Source organism: Podarcis erhardii, assembly GCF_964252035.2.
Source record: "Podarcis erhardii genome assembly, chromosome: Z".
In the NCBI taxonomy this organism is placed as follows: Eukaryota; Metazoa; Chordata; class Lepidosauria; order Squamata; family Lacertidae; genus Podarcis; species Podarcis erhardii.
Genome location: NC_138504.1, coordinates 49,771,195 through 49,787,014, shown reverse-complemented (window position 1 = coordinate 49,787,014; position 15,820 = coordinate 49,771,195). Strand labels below are relative to the sequence as shown.

The 15,820-nt window shown below is 43.0% G+C and overlaps 2 protein-coding genes across 5 annotated transcripts in view; both read left to right on the top strand.

Moving 5' to 3' along the window:
* Window positions 1-15,820, top strand: part of ZBTB6 (zinc finger and BTB domain containing 6) — a 112,911-nt gene that overhangs the window by 25,826 nt on the left and 71,265 nt on the right. The gene's annotated exons all lie outside the window — the stretch shown is intronic.
* Window positions 1-15,820, top strand: part of RC3H2 (ring finger and CCCH-type domains 2) — a 50,085-nt gene that overhangs the window by 6,802 nt on the left and 27,463 nt on the right. For 2 of the 4 annotated variants that reach the window (XM_081847478.1, XM_081847481.1), the window contains exons 2-9: window positions 969-1,015; window positions 7,520-7,817; window positions 9,747-9,864; window positions 10,816-11,049; window positions 11,408-11,583; window positions 12,382-12,582; window positions 13,566-13,698; window positions 14,767-14,885. In XM_081847478.1, the coding sequence (XP_081703604.1) occupies window positions 1,002-1,015; window positions 7,520-7,817; window positions 9,747-9,864; window positions 10,816-11,049; window positions 11,408-11,583; window positions 12,382-12,582; window positions 13,566-13,698; window positions 14,767-14,885 (1,293 nt within the window). In that variant the 5' untranslated portion in view covers window positions 969-1,001. Of the gene's footprint in view, window positions 1-968; window positions 1,188-7,519; window positions 7,818-9,746; window positions 9,865-10,815; window positions 11,050-11,407; window positions 11,584-12,381; window positions 12,583-13,565; window positions 13,699-14,766; window positions 14,886-15,820 lie in introns of all 4 variants that reach the window. The other 2 variants (XM_081847479.1, XM_081847480.1) reach the window with 2 other exon arrangements.

The following is a 15,820-nucleotide window of genomic DNA, read 5'->3' as shown; positions in this document are numbered from 1 at the left end:
GCAACCAGAGGTACCACTGTACTTCCTCCAGACCCCTACTGCACCTCCCACAGGCAGCATGGCTAGGGAGGGTGAGAGTTGCGCCTTCCGCATGCTTCAGGCTACTAGGCTGGGGAAGGCTACATTAAACTACTGTTTATCATTAAGAGAATAAGCCTAGGCAAATCACAAGCTCACCCCCCCTTTCCTGCAGTGCTGTTATGAGGAGGTGATCCAAAGCTTTCACTTTCATTCTTTATTAACCTCAGCTTCTTATTTCATGCAAGGCTGACAGGCTGCATTCACAGGTTGTGGTAAACCATAGTTAATGGCTTGCCGTGAAGGTGTAGATGGCTCTCACTTTGCTCAAGCCAAGGTTTGTATTCATGAACAAGCCACAATCTCTGGTTCAGATATAGCACTAGGCCATGGATTATAGTTTGTTGCTCCCATTCATGTAGTGAGCACAGCAGGAGTAATCTCCATGTCCACAATAAGCCATCAACTATGATATACTATGGCCTGGACCAATCTCTATTTCATGTGAACTGTGGTTTAAATTTCAGTTCATGGGCATGAAGCAGGGTTGCTTCAACAAACCATAGTTAAAATTAACCACAGTTTGGGCATTTGGACATAGCACCAATCTGTGATTAAGGAAGAAAAATGGAAGCAGAAGCTTTTGATCTCCTCGACCAGCATAGCAGCACCACAGGGGAGTAGGCCAAGGAAAACCTCGTTTGTTCCGATCACTATAAGTCATGGTTTAGCATGACACCCGAATGCAGCCATTCACTATATGAAACTCTTCTAATAGGGAGGCCTAGTTGTGGCTGGTGCTTCATTTCTAAAGACAGATTGTGTGATCTGGAAGTTTTGTCTGCTGGCCCCAGCAATGTGGGAGTAGGCAGGGGCTAATGAGACATGAAGGAATGGCATTCTGCACATGCTCAGGGTGTGTGTCTTCTTTATTTCTTCACATATTCCAGGACTGAGCCCTGGCTTGTGGCAGACATCATGCAATGTGCAGAAATAAGTGAGTCTGTTCTATCTAGAGAAGGTTTATTTAAGCTTCAAGTCATCACGTCTAAACGATGCAGGGTGCTATTATTGTGACTGCTGTTCTTCCCTGGGCTTTGACTATGACTCAGGTCTCTATCTGGCTGCTACAGAAGAAAACTGGTGTGTAAAAGACGGAAGTCCTCTCTGTAAGTAATTCCATGCGAATACCTTCTTGAGTGCAAGTAGTGAACTGACCGAGGTGCTCCAGCTCAGTATAATTTTTGAATCCTCCCCTTTCTATAGACTAGACAAATTCATGTTTAGTTTGGATGGAAATTAGTGACTCTCGCCTCCCTGAAGACACTGTGTAATTCTCACTAGTTGTAACTAGCCAAAGCATGGAGTTTGGTGCCACTGAAACCATGCCTTTGTTTTTAGTAACATTGTAATGCAGTTTCAACAACAACAACAACTATTTGAAAGTATGTCAAGTTGGTTTCAGTCAAGCTTAGTTTCAGAGAAATCTGCTTAAAATTGCACATAAACAAGCATCTCTCTAGCAATGTTCACTTAGAAGCAAGTGCCATTAATTTAAAAATAATTTATCCATAGTTAGGATTGAGCTGTGAGGCACTTGGTCTAAGGAAGCTGTGTTATTTATTTATTTATTTATTTATTTTATTTAAAAGGCTAACCCTGCCCATCCTGAAGACCTGGGGAGATTGGGGGGTAGGGGCAATAAATAAACCAATTTTGCTTGAAGCTCATCTGAAAGATTGCAAAACCCATGCAAAACTCTTTCAACCTATGTTGCTCCCAGCATCTTCTGTTATTTTGTCCCGTACATCTAATAAACAAAGGTATACTGGCTCTGACCATGGAGGTTTTGTTTAATTTTTAATGGCTAATTGTTGCTGTTATCCTCCTTCAGGACAAATTCACAGTGGATGTGTTTAACAGTTGCTGCTGAGCACAGTTACAAAGGAGAAATCTCCACTGTTCTTTGTGATGCCAGATCATAGAATCACAGAATTATAGAATTGAAGAGTTGGAAGGGACCGTTGAGTTTATCTAGTCCAACCCCCTTGCAAGGCAGGAATCTCAGCTCAAGCATCCATGACAGATGGCCATCCAAAAGCCTCTGCTTAAAAACCTCCAAGGAAGGAGAGTCCAGCGCCTCCTGAGGGAGACTGTTCCACTGTTGAACAGCTCTTGCTGTCATAAAGATTTTCTGTATGTTTAGTCAGAATCTCCTTTCTTGTAACTTCAATCCATTGGTTTGAGTCCTACCCTCCATGGCAGGAGAAAACAAGCTTGCTGCCTCTTCCATGTGACAGCCCTTAAGATATTTGAAGATGGCTATCATATCTCTTCTCAGTCTCCTCTTTTCCAGGCAAAACATACACAGCTCCTTTAACTGTTCCTCATAAGGCTTGGTTTCCAGACCCTTGATCATCTTGGTTGCCCTCCTCTGCACACCTTCCAGCTTGTCAACATCCTTCTTAAATTGTGGTGTCCAGAATGGACACAGTATTCCAAGTATGGTCTGGCCAAGGCAGAATAGAGTGGTACTGTTACTTCCCTTGATCTGGACACTATACTTCTGTTGATGCAGCTGAGAATAGCATTAGCTGTTTCGCTGCTGCATCACACAGTTGACTTATGTTAAGTTTGTGCGTTACTAAGACTCCTAAGTTATTTTCACATGTATTGCTAGTTAGGCAGGTGTCCCCCATCCTATATTTGTGCAGCTGGTTCTTCCTCCCTCAGTGCAGGCCCTGACTTTTGTCCTTCTTGAAATTCATTTTGTTAGCCTGGGCCCTGTTCTCCAATATGTTGAGGTCATTTTGAATTCTGATTCTGTCTTTAGCGTCATTAGCTAGCCTCTCCAGTTTGGTGCCATCTGCAAAGTGGATGAGCATTTCCTCAGTTCCTTCATCCAAGTTGTTTATAAAGACGTCAAACAACAATGGACCCAGGACAGAACCCTGCAGCACCTCACTTGGTCACTTTTTTACAGGATGACAAGGAACCATTAATGAGAAATCTTTGGGTTCAGTCAGTCAACCAGCTATAAATCCACCTAAAGCTTACCTCGTTCAACCCACATTTTACATTTTACCAGCTTCCTTGCAAGAATATCATGGGGGACTTTGTTTTGTTTTGTTTGTTTTTTTAAAGCGCCTTACAGAACTGAATTATTTTATTTTCCGGCACTGTGCATATACATGGTCACTTGTGAGATGATCACGCATGGGGAACGCTTGTACATGTTACATCAGCAAAAGCAGCACAGAAATCAGAAGTTGGAAGAATCAGAAATAATAATCCTTCCAAATGTTAATACTCTGAGTGCAGATAAGAACACTGTGTATCAAGCATATCCTGTTGCTTAAGGGCATTAGATAGCTGAGGTTCCAAACAGAATTTTTTAACAGATGGTTGTAATTAAAGTGTATGCAAAAAAGCAAGTCTTAATAAGCAGCATTCTAGTAAGCACTTTAATGTGTTGCTACTAATTAGATTGTTGCACAGCCAAAGCCCAAGTGAGATATGAAATCAGAAACTGAGGAATTCAGGTGCAATTCAGATTTGCCCACTATGCAGAAGTGATTTACTGTCTTCCTTGTTCACCTTCACGAGAATCTAATGTGGCTGCATATTTTCATTCCTGCTTTTCAGCTGCATAACAAGGTCCAAGCCCTGACTCTTTGAATCTACCCCAGTTGGTGGGTTGAATGATGACCCAGTGGTTCTTTGCAAGTGCCAGCATCAGGGTTTGACGTGGCTGGGGCCCTGCCAAAGCCCGTTCCTCAACAGGGACTACCACTGCCGGCCCTGGAGCCTTCTGGTGCTGCTGTTGCTGCTCCTTCTGCCTGTGCACCTTCTGCCTCTGAACCAGGGTGCAGTGACAGGCGCAAGCAAGAGAACCAGCAGCCTCTCCCTTGCAGGCAGTGTGTATTGGGCCTGGAAGAGGAAGATACGACCATGGGCAGCAGCAACAGAAGCAAGGCAAGCATTAGCCTGCTGAAGACATCTAGCCTTCATCTTTGCCAGCTCCCCCCTTCTGCCTGGAGCTATCTTTGGCTCCTGGAGAAGGTAGCAAAAATAAGGGTCTTCGGATAAAGCTGCCCATATTTATTTTAAAACTTAGGGTTGTACCCAGGGCAGTCTTACTCAGAGCAGATCCGTTTAAATCAATGGGCATGGCAAACTTAGGCTCATTAATTTAAATAGAACTACTCATAGTAGAGCTTAGTTGGATGCAACCTATTCATAGCCCATACTTTCACTGTATAAAGCTGCCCCAGAGCAGGTAGCAAAGAAAATGTGTTAAATCTCAATACATAATAAAACCAACAATACTAAAAATTCCAGCTGTAAACAATCATTCCTTATAACAGGGGTGGGGAACCTCCAGCCTGTAGGCCAATTTTAGCCCGCCAGAGGGTCTAGTTTGGCCCACAAGGACCTTTCCCCCCAACAAATGCCCACCCGCCCATCAGCTGGCACCAGAGGGATTGCAACCCCATCCAGAACAGGCAATATGTGTAATTCCTAGATCCAGCAACTGCTCATCTATAGTGCCTCTGTCTTGTTGGGATTCAGTCTCTGCTTGCTGGCCCTCACCCTGCCTATCATCACATCCAGACAACCATTGCATGTTACTGAGAGGCATATTGCTGTGAGATTGCTGATGCCCATCACAAGCAGCCAGATTAGTGGTTTTCCTGCTTGTGGTACCTGAAAGTCAAGGCCTGCCCACTGTGGGTGGGGCTGCTTCCCATTTCAGTTTTGATGTGCAGCTCTCAATTTGGGAGCCAGGATGTGGCTTGTGAGAATGTTGAAATAGCTCCACTCCAGGTTTCAGTGCCTTCTTGGTATCCATTCTCTGTGCATTCCCATCCTAACAAAATTAAAATGCTGGAGTTGAACTTGCCCAGGCTGTGTAAATAATGCAAATTCCCTTATTTTGCATAATTCATTCTAGTTTTGCTGACCATGGGGATGGGCACCAATGCCCTACTGCTGTTCATTAGGCTTCTGTGATTCAGCAACAGGGATTGCCTATACTTTCAATCATTTCTTCATGAACTTAAAGGCTAGAAACTTAATTTAGGAGTTGGGTAACAGAAGCAGATGCTCAGGAAGCCACTCCTAATATCCCATTCTGTGCTCTTTCTCCCCACTCCCATGCTTCCACGTAATCCCAGCGTGCCCACAGCTCTGGCTCTGCCAAATAGAAAAAGCTTTGCAAACAAACAAACAAACAAACAGATTGGTTCTGCATCTCCCAAACCTGAGGTGTTACAAAGGACAGGTTGGTTAAATGTGACTGGCCATAGTTCCCAAAGAGTTGAACTGTGCCTGTGTGTTATAATTGCATTATCTAAGTGTTGTCGTCGGCTGTGGGTATGGATGTGGATGTTACTGCCTTGGAAGCTGGGAGTTTGGCAGGATTAGAGACACCCAAGGCATTAGATGCCAGACACCTGTTGGCTAACCTAGCTGTGTCATGTAAAATCACCTGCAAAAGTTGCCCCCCCCCCTCATTCCATCTGAGCTTGGAGGTACGTTATCTTTATTTTAACTGCCTACCTCTTCCCTGGTGGAGAGAGATGACTTTCTCAGCGGCTGTAACCAGATTGTGGAACTTGTTTCCAAAGTAGGCTAGGCCGTGCCCCTACCTTCTTTGCTTTTGCCAGTAGGCCGAAAGTGTTTTGTTTAGCCCATTCACTGACTGTTGTGGCAGGGTCTTTTGAGGTTAGCATACCCTTCAACATCTCTCCAATGGAAATAGGGACATCCTATTCCATCATCATCATCATCATCTTTTTATTATTTACAGTGAGGGGGGAAAGTATATGATCCCCTGCTAAATTTGCCCGTTTGCCCTCTGACGAAGAAATGGCCAGTCCATAATTTTAATGGTAGGTTTATTGTAGCTGTGAGAGACAGAATACCATTAAGCCTACCATTAAAATTATGGACTGGTCAGTTCTTCGTCAGAGGGCAAATGGGCAAATTTAGCAGGGAATCATATACTTTCCCCCCTCACTGTATATCCTGCCCATATGACAGAGTTGCCCCAAATACTCTAGGCGACTTCCAACATATATACAAACATAATAAAACAATAAACATTTTAAAACTTCCCTATACAGGACTGTCTTCAGATGTCTTCTAAAGGTTGTATAGCTACTTATCTCCTTGGCTCAAGGGTTGCATAACTCTGTATCCTACAACACTTCTCTGATGAAAATAGAGACATATTAAGGAAAAGTGGGGCATTCCAGGATCACATCAGCTTCTGTAAATCTGGGACTCTCCCTGGAAAAAGGGGACATTTGGAAAGTGTGGCGTAGTGTTTGCGGGGGGGGGGGCGTGTATTCCATTTGCAGGCTCAAAAGACAAGGCTTGTGTAGCAAATAGTGAGTTCAGATGGGTAGGTGCAACCAGATAATTGCCTAATTGCCAAGTAGTTTGTTTGCAACTCAGGCTAAGCCCCTGAGGGACAGAAACAATGCTATACAGTCATACCTTGGAAGTTAAATGGAATCCATTCCGGAAGTCCGTTCGACTTCCAAAACATTTGGAAACCAAAGCATGGCTTCTGATTGGCTGCAGGAAGTTCCTGCAGTCAATCGGAAGCAGTGGAAGCCCCATCGGACGTTCGGCTTTCAAAAATATTTTGCAAACTGGAACAGTCACTTCAGGGGTTGCGGCATTTGGCAGCCAAAACATTTGAGACCTAAGCTGTTCAAAAACCAAGATACGACTATATTTGCAGTCTTCCTTCTCAACACTGAGGCGTTCATGTGCTTTTGTAGCTGATCTAAGATATATGTATGCCATCTTAACCTGTCTGCTGTTTGCCACTGAGCAAGAATGTCAAACTGCACCCCCATGCCAGTGTAGCATCCTAGGTAGTGGACCGCTGTGTGTTTTGCTTTTTGTTTTTAAATGAAAACGAACACCTCCCAACCTTTTTTGCAGCTTGAAAAAGCAAAGGAATGTACATATGTCTGTATTCAAAAATGCATTTGTATATTTGATTTGATACAATATTTGTATTCCACTTTTCCAACAACAAATGTTGAACTCAAAGCAGTTCACAATATTAATAATAGCATTAAAAACAAACACTGCAATCATCATAATATCAAACAAAATAGTGTATAAATAAAGCAAACAGAAGCAACAGGGTCATCAATGCAATTAATACAATTCAGTAAAGTCATAGTAACTCAGTGTTGCCATGATACTTTCTGATCACATGGAACCTTACTCCAGAACAACAACAACAAAAAATGGATTAGCTGTGGCCTCTTAGTTATCAAATGCACTGTTTTTAACACTTCAATGGATGGGAAGCTCTTCACTGTACATGAACTGTAGACACTTACGTGGAACTATATATTTACAAAACCATTTGGGGTGGGTGGGTAAGGTCATTGTGTCAGTGGTGGCTGGTGATCAGCTTTGGATATAGCTGGAGAAAAATATTTATTCATTTATTTATTTATTTGCTTCACAGCCGCCAGACCCCTGGACAAGAGACAGCATGGTTTGCTAGCTATCTGACTGAGTGCCTGGCTTTCACGATGCCTGTGCAGGCGGCTCAGTGGACAGAGTTCCTGTCCTGCCCAATCTGCTACAACGAATTCGACGAGAATGTGCACAAGCCCATCAGCTTAGGCTGCTCACACACGGTCTGCAAGACCTGCTTGAATAAGCTTCACCGCAAGGCCTGCCCTTTTGACCAGACAGCCATCAACACTGACATTGATGTGCTTCCTGTAAACTTTGCACTTCTCCAATTAGTTGGAGCCCAGGTAAAGGAAAGGAGCTTATTTTGGTTAGAATTTATAGCTCTCATAATAAATAATAATAATAATAATAATAATAATAATAATAATAATAATAATAATAATAATATCTGGTCTGATCCTTCTGTGAATTTTTGCTTGTGTACAGGAGCTGGAAGAACACACTGGGAGTTCAAATACCTTAACTGGAAATAGATGGAGAAGGGAATCTCTGTTTTTTTCAGCTGTTCTTTGCATAAGGCAAGCAGATGCTGGGGACAGTGGAGGCAGCCTCCTTGCTGGTGCTCCTAACCCCCATTTTCTGGCCATTCCACTTGGTTGCCACAAGCAAGGGAGGGGAGAATGGGTTTGGGATGGGTATACTGAGAGGTAGAGCTCGGTATCATCTGATACTGAGCTCTACCTCTCAGTATACCTGAAGGAGTGTTTCTATTCCCATCATTCAGCCCGGACACTCAGGTCCATCTCCGAGGGCCTTCTGGTGGTTCCCTCATTGCGAGAAGTGAGGTTACAGGGAACCAGGCAGAGGGCCTTCTCAGTAGTGGTGCCCGCCCCGTGGAACACCTTCTCATCAGATGTCAAGGAAATAAACAACTATCTGACTTTTAGAAGACATCTGAAGGCAACCCTGTTTAGGGAAGTTTTTAATGTTTGATGTTTTATCATGTTTTTAATATTCTGTTGGGAGCCGCCCAGAGTGGCTGGGGAAACCCATCCGGATGGGTGGAGTATAAATAATAAATTATTATTATATTATTATAATTATGTGGGCAAGCCTTGTGCCACATACTTAAAGTTTGATTATAGTTGGGCATTAAAGTTGACAAGCCAAAGGCCCGGCAGAAAAGGGGGGTCTGGAGGAGAAGGGAGAGAGGAGGCACCATATACTTGTTAATTTCATAGCAACCTTGTTTGCATGTACTGCTAAGCCAAACCATGGCTTTCTGCAGAGGTGCAGGCTTCCAGAGAGGGAATGGTGGCTAATTTGCACCTCCAGTAATTTTGTTGCTGCATTAAACTAAGCCATGGTTTGGTTTAGCATGTTGTCTGAACCTGGGCTTGTGGTTTAGCTTGCCTGGAAAAATATTAGCATTATATGAAAACTGTGCCAGTATGTTTCCATTTTATAGTTCTGATACTGCATTGGTTTTATTCCTTCTGTTTCATTGGTCTTTTGTTTGCCTTCAGGCCTTCTTTGCCTTCAGTTTCAGGTGAAGGGCTTATCTGCACTTACCTTTTGTTCCACTTTTTCCAAGTACAAGTCCGCGCTTAAAAGCTCCATGTCTGAGCGTGAGGATTTTTTTTTGCCTTGGAGCTTTCCCCCCGAAAACCCACTCTTTAATGCTCAAGCAGAGCAAACGTCAACTCAAGTTTTCTGCAAATTGCTGTTTGGTCTGATTGAGCTTTAAAGAGCAGCTTTTCACAGGGAAAGCTCCAGGGGTGTGTGAAAGTGGGGGTGCTCTGACATGGAGTTTTAAAGTGCAGACCATGCCTGGAAAAAGCAGAAGAAAGGTAAGTGTGGATAAGCCCCAAGGCAGGCTTTCCTCAAATAACAAAAGCATTTAAATCACATTTTGATACATCAACATTTTGTTTCCTCACAAGCTGCATGCATTGTCTGCATGTACTTTTGTAAACCAAGAAAACCTTTAATAAAAAGTATTCACACACACACGCCCTAGTGGTATCTTAAAGACATGAAAGCTTATGCTAAGTCTGGGTCTAATCAAATAAGCAAGCATTGCTGCTTATTGTCAAGTCAGATTTTTAGTGGCAGCTCTTTGATCTTGCATAATTCCAGAATTAGGGTGCTTGTTGAGAAATGGTGTATAATTTCCTGCAGCATCACATTAATGGTGTGTATCTCTTTCCAGTCTTTGATAACAAATTACACACTGGTCACTGCTTCTTCCTTTCTGCATTTGACCTGTACAGGCACCTGATCACCAGACCATCAAGCTAAGCAACTTAGGAGAGAACAAACACTATGAAGTGGCAAAGAAATGTGTTGAAGATCTGGCACTTTATTTGAAGCCACTAAGTGGAGGCAAGGGTAAGTTCCCCCATGAGGTAGTGAAAGAAGCTGGTGAAGCTGGTGTCCTTTTCAAATTGAAGGTTTTAAATATGAATCACACATGGTGGGAAGCTGCCTTCGGCCACGTCAGACTGCTTGTTCATCTTGTCAGGTTCCAGGACACCAGGAGGGCCCTTTTCGATCCCAGTAAAGACCCACAAGCAAGGCATGAGCACAATAGCCCTGTTCCGCTATTGTTCTCCTGCAAATGGTATTCAGAGGCATGGTGGTTTCTTTCATCCTCTTAGTAGTATATAGCCACACAGAATGAGATTAATTTATTAATTTAATTAATTAATTAATTAATTAATTTGTCAACTGCCTTTCCCTGATGCCCAGATAGAAATAGGCAATTCTGCCAGTTTCAGTTTCTCTCATTTTCTCATTTTCCTAACTTTTAGTTTGATTCAATCCATTTATTTGTGATTGTTTGCAGTAAAAAAAAGAAAGAAAAAAAGGGCAGCGTCTTCAGGGAGAATCTGTGTGCAACTGCATGCCTGTTTCTCCTAATATATACAAATTGTACACAATTTTGCCTAGTATTTTCTGTTTTCTCCTAATGCATTTTTGTTCATATTTTTCCTAAATATATCCATTACTGTATAAGTGTACTTTTCACTAACGTATTCATCATTATATGCACTGCACTGTAAAATTCAGAAACAGACAATATTCAGAGACATCAAAGGATAGTTGTGTGTTTTGTATTGTATTGTATTGTATTGTATTAGTTTAGGAAGTGCAAATGTAGTAGGTTCATATAGAAATGTAAACTGAATGAATTCTGCACCACCCCACCCCAACCGCTACCAAAATCTGTGCATTTCACATGCCATTGTGCCCCACCTGCTCACTGAGGAAATCTTTGCCTTTCACATTGATTAGAAGGCCTCCCTCCTAACCTTTCTCCTTTTGTTCCTCCTCCTGAAGGCATTGCCAGCCTGAACCAGAGCGCACTGAGCCGGCCTATGCAACGGAAACTGGTGACACTAGTGAACTGTCAGCTGGTGGAGGAGGAAGGCCGGGTCAGGGCCATGCGGGCAGCCCGCTCCCTCGGGGAGAGAACGGTCACTGAGCTGATATTGCAGCACCAGAACCCTCAGCAACTGTCTGCCAATCTCTGGGCCGCTGTCCGGGCACGAGGGTGCCAGTTCCTTGGTCCAGGTAACCCCTAGCTGGAGTAAATAGAGAGAGGGACTTGTCAGAGTGAAGCACTGAGGCCACAGTCCTGTACATGCTTACCAAGTTCCCTTGGAACTAAGACTCATACTTCTGAATGGATACATCTAGGATTGGGCTGTTCATCACTCAGACACTATTTGAGAAAACTTCCTACCAGGTCCCCACCTTGGGGTAGAAGCTGGTGGGCTCTGTTTATTTTTGGAACAAATAATTTAAGTTCCCAGCCTTCACTGTTGCAAAGGTTCAGGCAAAGAATAGTTTGGGCCTACATCCTTTAACCTGCTATGGTTTGCCCTTGCTTTTTCTAGACCCTAAATAATGTCAACCTATGGCTTTCTAGCTATGCAGGAAGAAGCCTTGAAGCTGGTGCTGCTGGCCTTGGAAGACGGCTCAGCCCTCTCCAGGAAAGTCTTGGTGCTTTTTGTTGTCCAGAGGCTGGAGCCAAGATTTCCCCAGGCATCCAAAACCAGCATTGGCCACGTGGTACAGCTTCTATATCGAGCCTCATGCTTCAAGGTGCAGTGCTTTCGAGTTTCTCATTTCTAATCTGTTTTAACTGTTTTTAATTCTGAAATTTACATCGTTGTAGCCCACCCTGGACCCTGCTGTTAAAGTAAATTTCATAGTAAAAAAAATCATTCTAGGTTTCCTGCAGCTAGGCAACTCATAGTTAGCAAAGTTGCTTTTAATGAAATATTGGTGACGATACCTCAGAAAATGTTAGGGTAGTTTAGTAATAAGAATTAACTCATGAGAAATCTTTGTAGTACTATCTTTCTGGCCCCTTCTTTTAAAACTTCAAAGGAAGACCAGTGCAAAACTAATATATTTTTCAAAAAGTTTGGTTCTATCCATTTATTATTATTATTATTATTTATTACATTTGTTATTTGCTTTATCTTCTCTAAGGTCAGCCAAGGCAACTTACCACCATCTGGGTTTGCCTCCCTACTCTAATGACAAGTCTGTGTCAATTTTATAAAAGTTTAAATCTGTGCAATGAGAGCATAGTATTGTTCATGACAGCAGTAACTGGTTATAACACAATAATCATAGGGTGCATTCCTTTCCATCAAATGCACTCTTGGATATGCATGGGGGGGTATCGGCATGCATTCTGCTGAAAGGCAGTGTGGTTCAGATGGACTACGTCTGCACATGGATGCAGCCCCACAGTCCTTTAAATTGATATTTGAGTGCACTAGGTGTGGAGTGCCTGGCGTGCTCTGATCCATGGGGTCATGAAGAGTCGGACATGACTAAACGACTAAACAACAACAACAGGCATGTTTGTTCATTGACTGATTTGTGTAGGTCACCAAAAGAGATGAAGATTCTTCCCTGATGCAACTGAAAGAGGAATTTCGCAGCTATGAGGCATTGCGTAGGGAACATGATGCTCAGATTGTCCACATTGCCATGGAAGCCGGCCTTCGGATATCACCAGAGCAGTGGTCTTCCCTACTCTATGGAGACCTGGCGCACAAATCCCACATGCAGTCCATTATTGACAAGGTGTGTAGCGGCTACAGAATAGTTGCTTTTTATTTGTTTTTTTCTGAAATACAGCACTACGTCTGGTGATGAAGCTGCATAGGGCAGATTCTGAGCTGAGAGATACAGCCTCTCAGCACTGATCCTCAGTTCATGCAACCTGAAGACGTGCTGTTAATTATGGAATATTTCTCTCCTGCCTACACCTTCGGCTCAGGTCAATTAAACAGAAACCATTTTATAGAACAAAAACTAAAATACATAACAAATAAGATTTGGGAATGGGGAGCAGGGAAGAGATTTGATGTTTCTTGAGCCACAAAAATATGTGTGGAGAAGGTGGGTAGAAATAAGCTCTTTTTCCTCTCCTAAAATACTAAAACTTGGAGCCATCCAATGAAACAGAACAGAAGAGTCAGACTGGAGAAGAGGAAGTATTTCTTCACACAGTGCATAATTAAATTACGGGATTTGCTCCCACAAGAGGTAGTGAAGATAAGACAAATTCATAGAAGATAAGTCTTATCAGTGGCTACAATAAACAATGGTTATGTTCTCTCTCTACTGTTGGAAACAGTAGGCCTCTAAATACCAGTTGCTAGGAACTGCAAGTGGGGAACCTGCTTTTGTGCCCAGGTCCTCCTTGTGGGCTTCCCAGGAAAGGCATCTGGTTGGCTGCGGAGAGATCAGGATGCTGGACTAGATGGTCCGATCCAGCAGGGCTCTTCATAGGTTCACAGTAGAATTTCCTTCATATAACGCAAAGCAGTACAGGATTCCTTTTGGTGTACCAACCTCCCCGCTGCACCAAGGATTCTTACGTTTTATTGTATTTTTAATATTTTACTGGAAGCCGCCCAGAGTGGCTGGGGAAACACAGCCAGATGGGCGGGGTATAAATATTATTATTATTATTAGTAGTAGTAGTAGTAGTACTATTAGTACTATTAGTACTATTAGTTCTATTATTATTATTTAAGCACTTGTTTGTTTCTTTTCTTTAGCTTCAGTCCCCAGAATCCTTTGCAAAAAGTGTGCAGGAGTTGACCATTGTTCTGCAACGTACGGGTGACCCTGCAAATTTGAACAGGCTTCGTCCCCATTTGGAGCTATTGGCCAACATAGATCCTAATCCAGGTATGTGAATGGTCTGCATGTGTACTTGAGCTTGCACACTCACATTTTGTTTTACATTCCTTCCTTACGAAACGAGAGGGATAGTTTTATTTCCCTTTTCACTGTATACTGAGGGATTTCTTTCTTAGTTGTTTTACTCACAGCAAGATTTGTGCATGCCATGGAAAACCTAGATATGCTTTCATCACGTGGGACAATCTTTATCTTGTTCTGTGTGGTTTCCTCCACAGGAGTGCGTTCTTTGTAGTAACCTGGTACCTGCTAGATGTCGTTAGACTACAAATCCCATCAACCCTGACCCCTTGCCTGCTGTCTGGGGCTGATGAGAGTTGTGGTCCAAAACATATAGAGGACATTCGGTAAAGGAAGCCTGGTTGGTTGAAGTTATATACCGCCCTTCATCTGATTATCACAGGATAGTTTATAGTTTAAGAACACAAAAATACATAACACAATAACAAATAAAACAATAACACTCCTCCATTCAAACATACATCATTTAAAAGGCCATCAATTATTTAATTAGCAAAAGGTCTGGGAGAAGAGAAATGTTTTTGCTTGGTGCCTAAATATATGTAGATAAGATGCTAGGTGGTCCTCTCTGGGGAGAGCATTCCACAAGTGGGGAGCCACCACAGAAAAGACCCGTACTCACGTTTTCACCTCCGGACCTCTCATGGAGGGGGCAAACAAAGAAAGGCTCCAGATCATGGGATAAGGGTCTGGGTTGGTTCATATGGGGAGAGGCAGTTTATGCAGTTGCCAACTGTGAGATAGTAGAAGCCATAAAGAGGCCCAATCACAGATCTGGGGAAACAAAACTTTAGGACTCCAGTTTGGCTCTACCAGAAAAATACTGTGAGAAAATGATGGCATGTCAGTTGAGCATCAGTGTAGCCTGGTGGGAATTTTGGCACCAGCAGAGCTCTTGGTTAGATTAACCCTGCACTTCAAAGATGTTTCTGCTTAGCTCAAGAGAAAAGTTGTAACTGACCAAAAAATGTAGTGCATTCCTGTTTGCCATGGATAGCTCACTTTCCCCTTCCTCCTCTTTTGCTGCTCCCACAGATGCAACATCTCCAACATGGGAACAACTGGAAAATGCCATGGTGGCTGTGAAGACAGTTGTCCATGGCCTGGTGGACTTCATTCAGAATTACAGTAGGAAAGGCCATGAAACTCCACAGGTGACTGACTGATATTATTTAGCTGGTTGTTTTTAGCTTGCTTTTCGGCCAACAAAGGGGCTTAACTGAGGGGCAGAGTACCTGCTCCGCATGCAGAAGTTCCCAAGTTCAGTCCCTGGTCTCTCCATACAGGGCTGGCTGGGGATAAGACATCTGTTTGAAACCCCAGAGAAGGTGTAGGCAGCTTCCTGAACTGGGAATAATAATTTTTTTATTTGTATTCTGGCCCTCTGACTGGGTTGCCCCAGCCACTCTGGGCAGTTAAGATTTGACCTGTAGAGTTGGGATGTGAATAAAATTGTAATATATATGGTGGTCCAGAGTTTTCTGGCCCCCACTGAGGGGGAAGACCTCTGTCTGCACATTTTGAGGGTAAAATCATTCAGCTTCAGAGAGACATTGGTTCCACAGCTGCTGCAGTCCTTTATGTAGGGCTTCCCTTGTGCTTAGTCTGGAAAATGAATTCAGTGCAGAATGCTGCTGCATAATTCCTGACGGGACCAAGAGTCTCTCAGGATCTTCACCTGTGCTCAGAGATTTGCACCTTCTGCCAGTTCACTACCAGGCTGAGTTCAAAGTGGTGTTGTTGGTATTTAAAGCCCAGAACAACATGGGACTAGTTTCTTAAGCAATTGCCTTATCCCATATATGTCAAATTGGTCATTTTGATCTGTAGAAGCTGCGCTTCTAAAAGTGCCACAGAATGTCTGTTCTTTGTTTTTAAGAAGTCATTCCTTTGTTGTGGTGGCACCTGTGCTTTGGAACTCCCTGCCACCTTGACATTAGTTAGGCACCATTGCTCTGCACTTTTAGATTCCTGCTGATACCCCCCCCCCCGTTTTAGCAGGCCTATCTGAACACATGATTTGGTTACATCTGTTCCAACATTTGTTTTAGGTGGTTCGTTGTGTTTATTATTTTTAGATGTTTTTGAA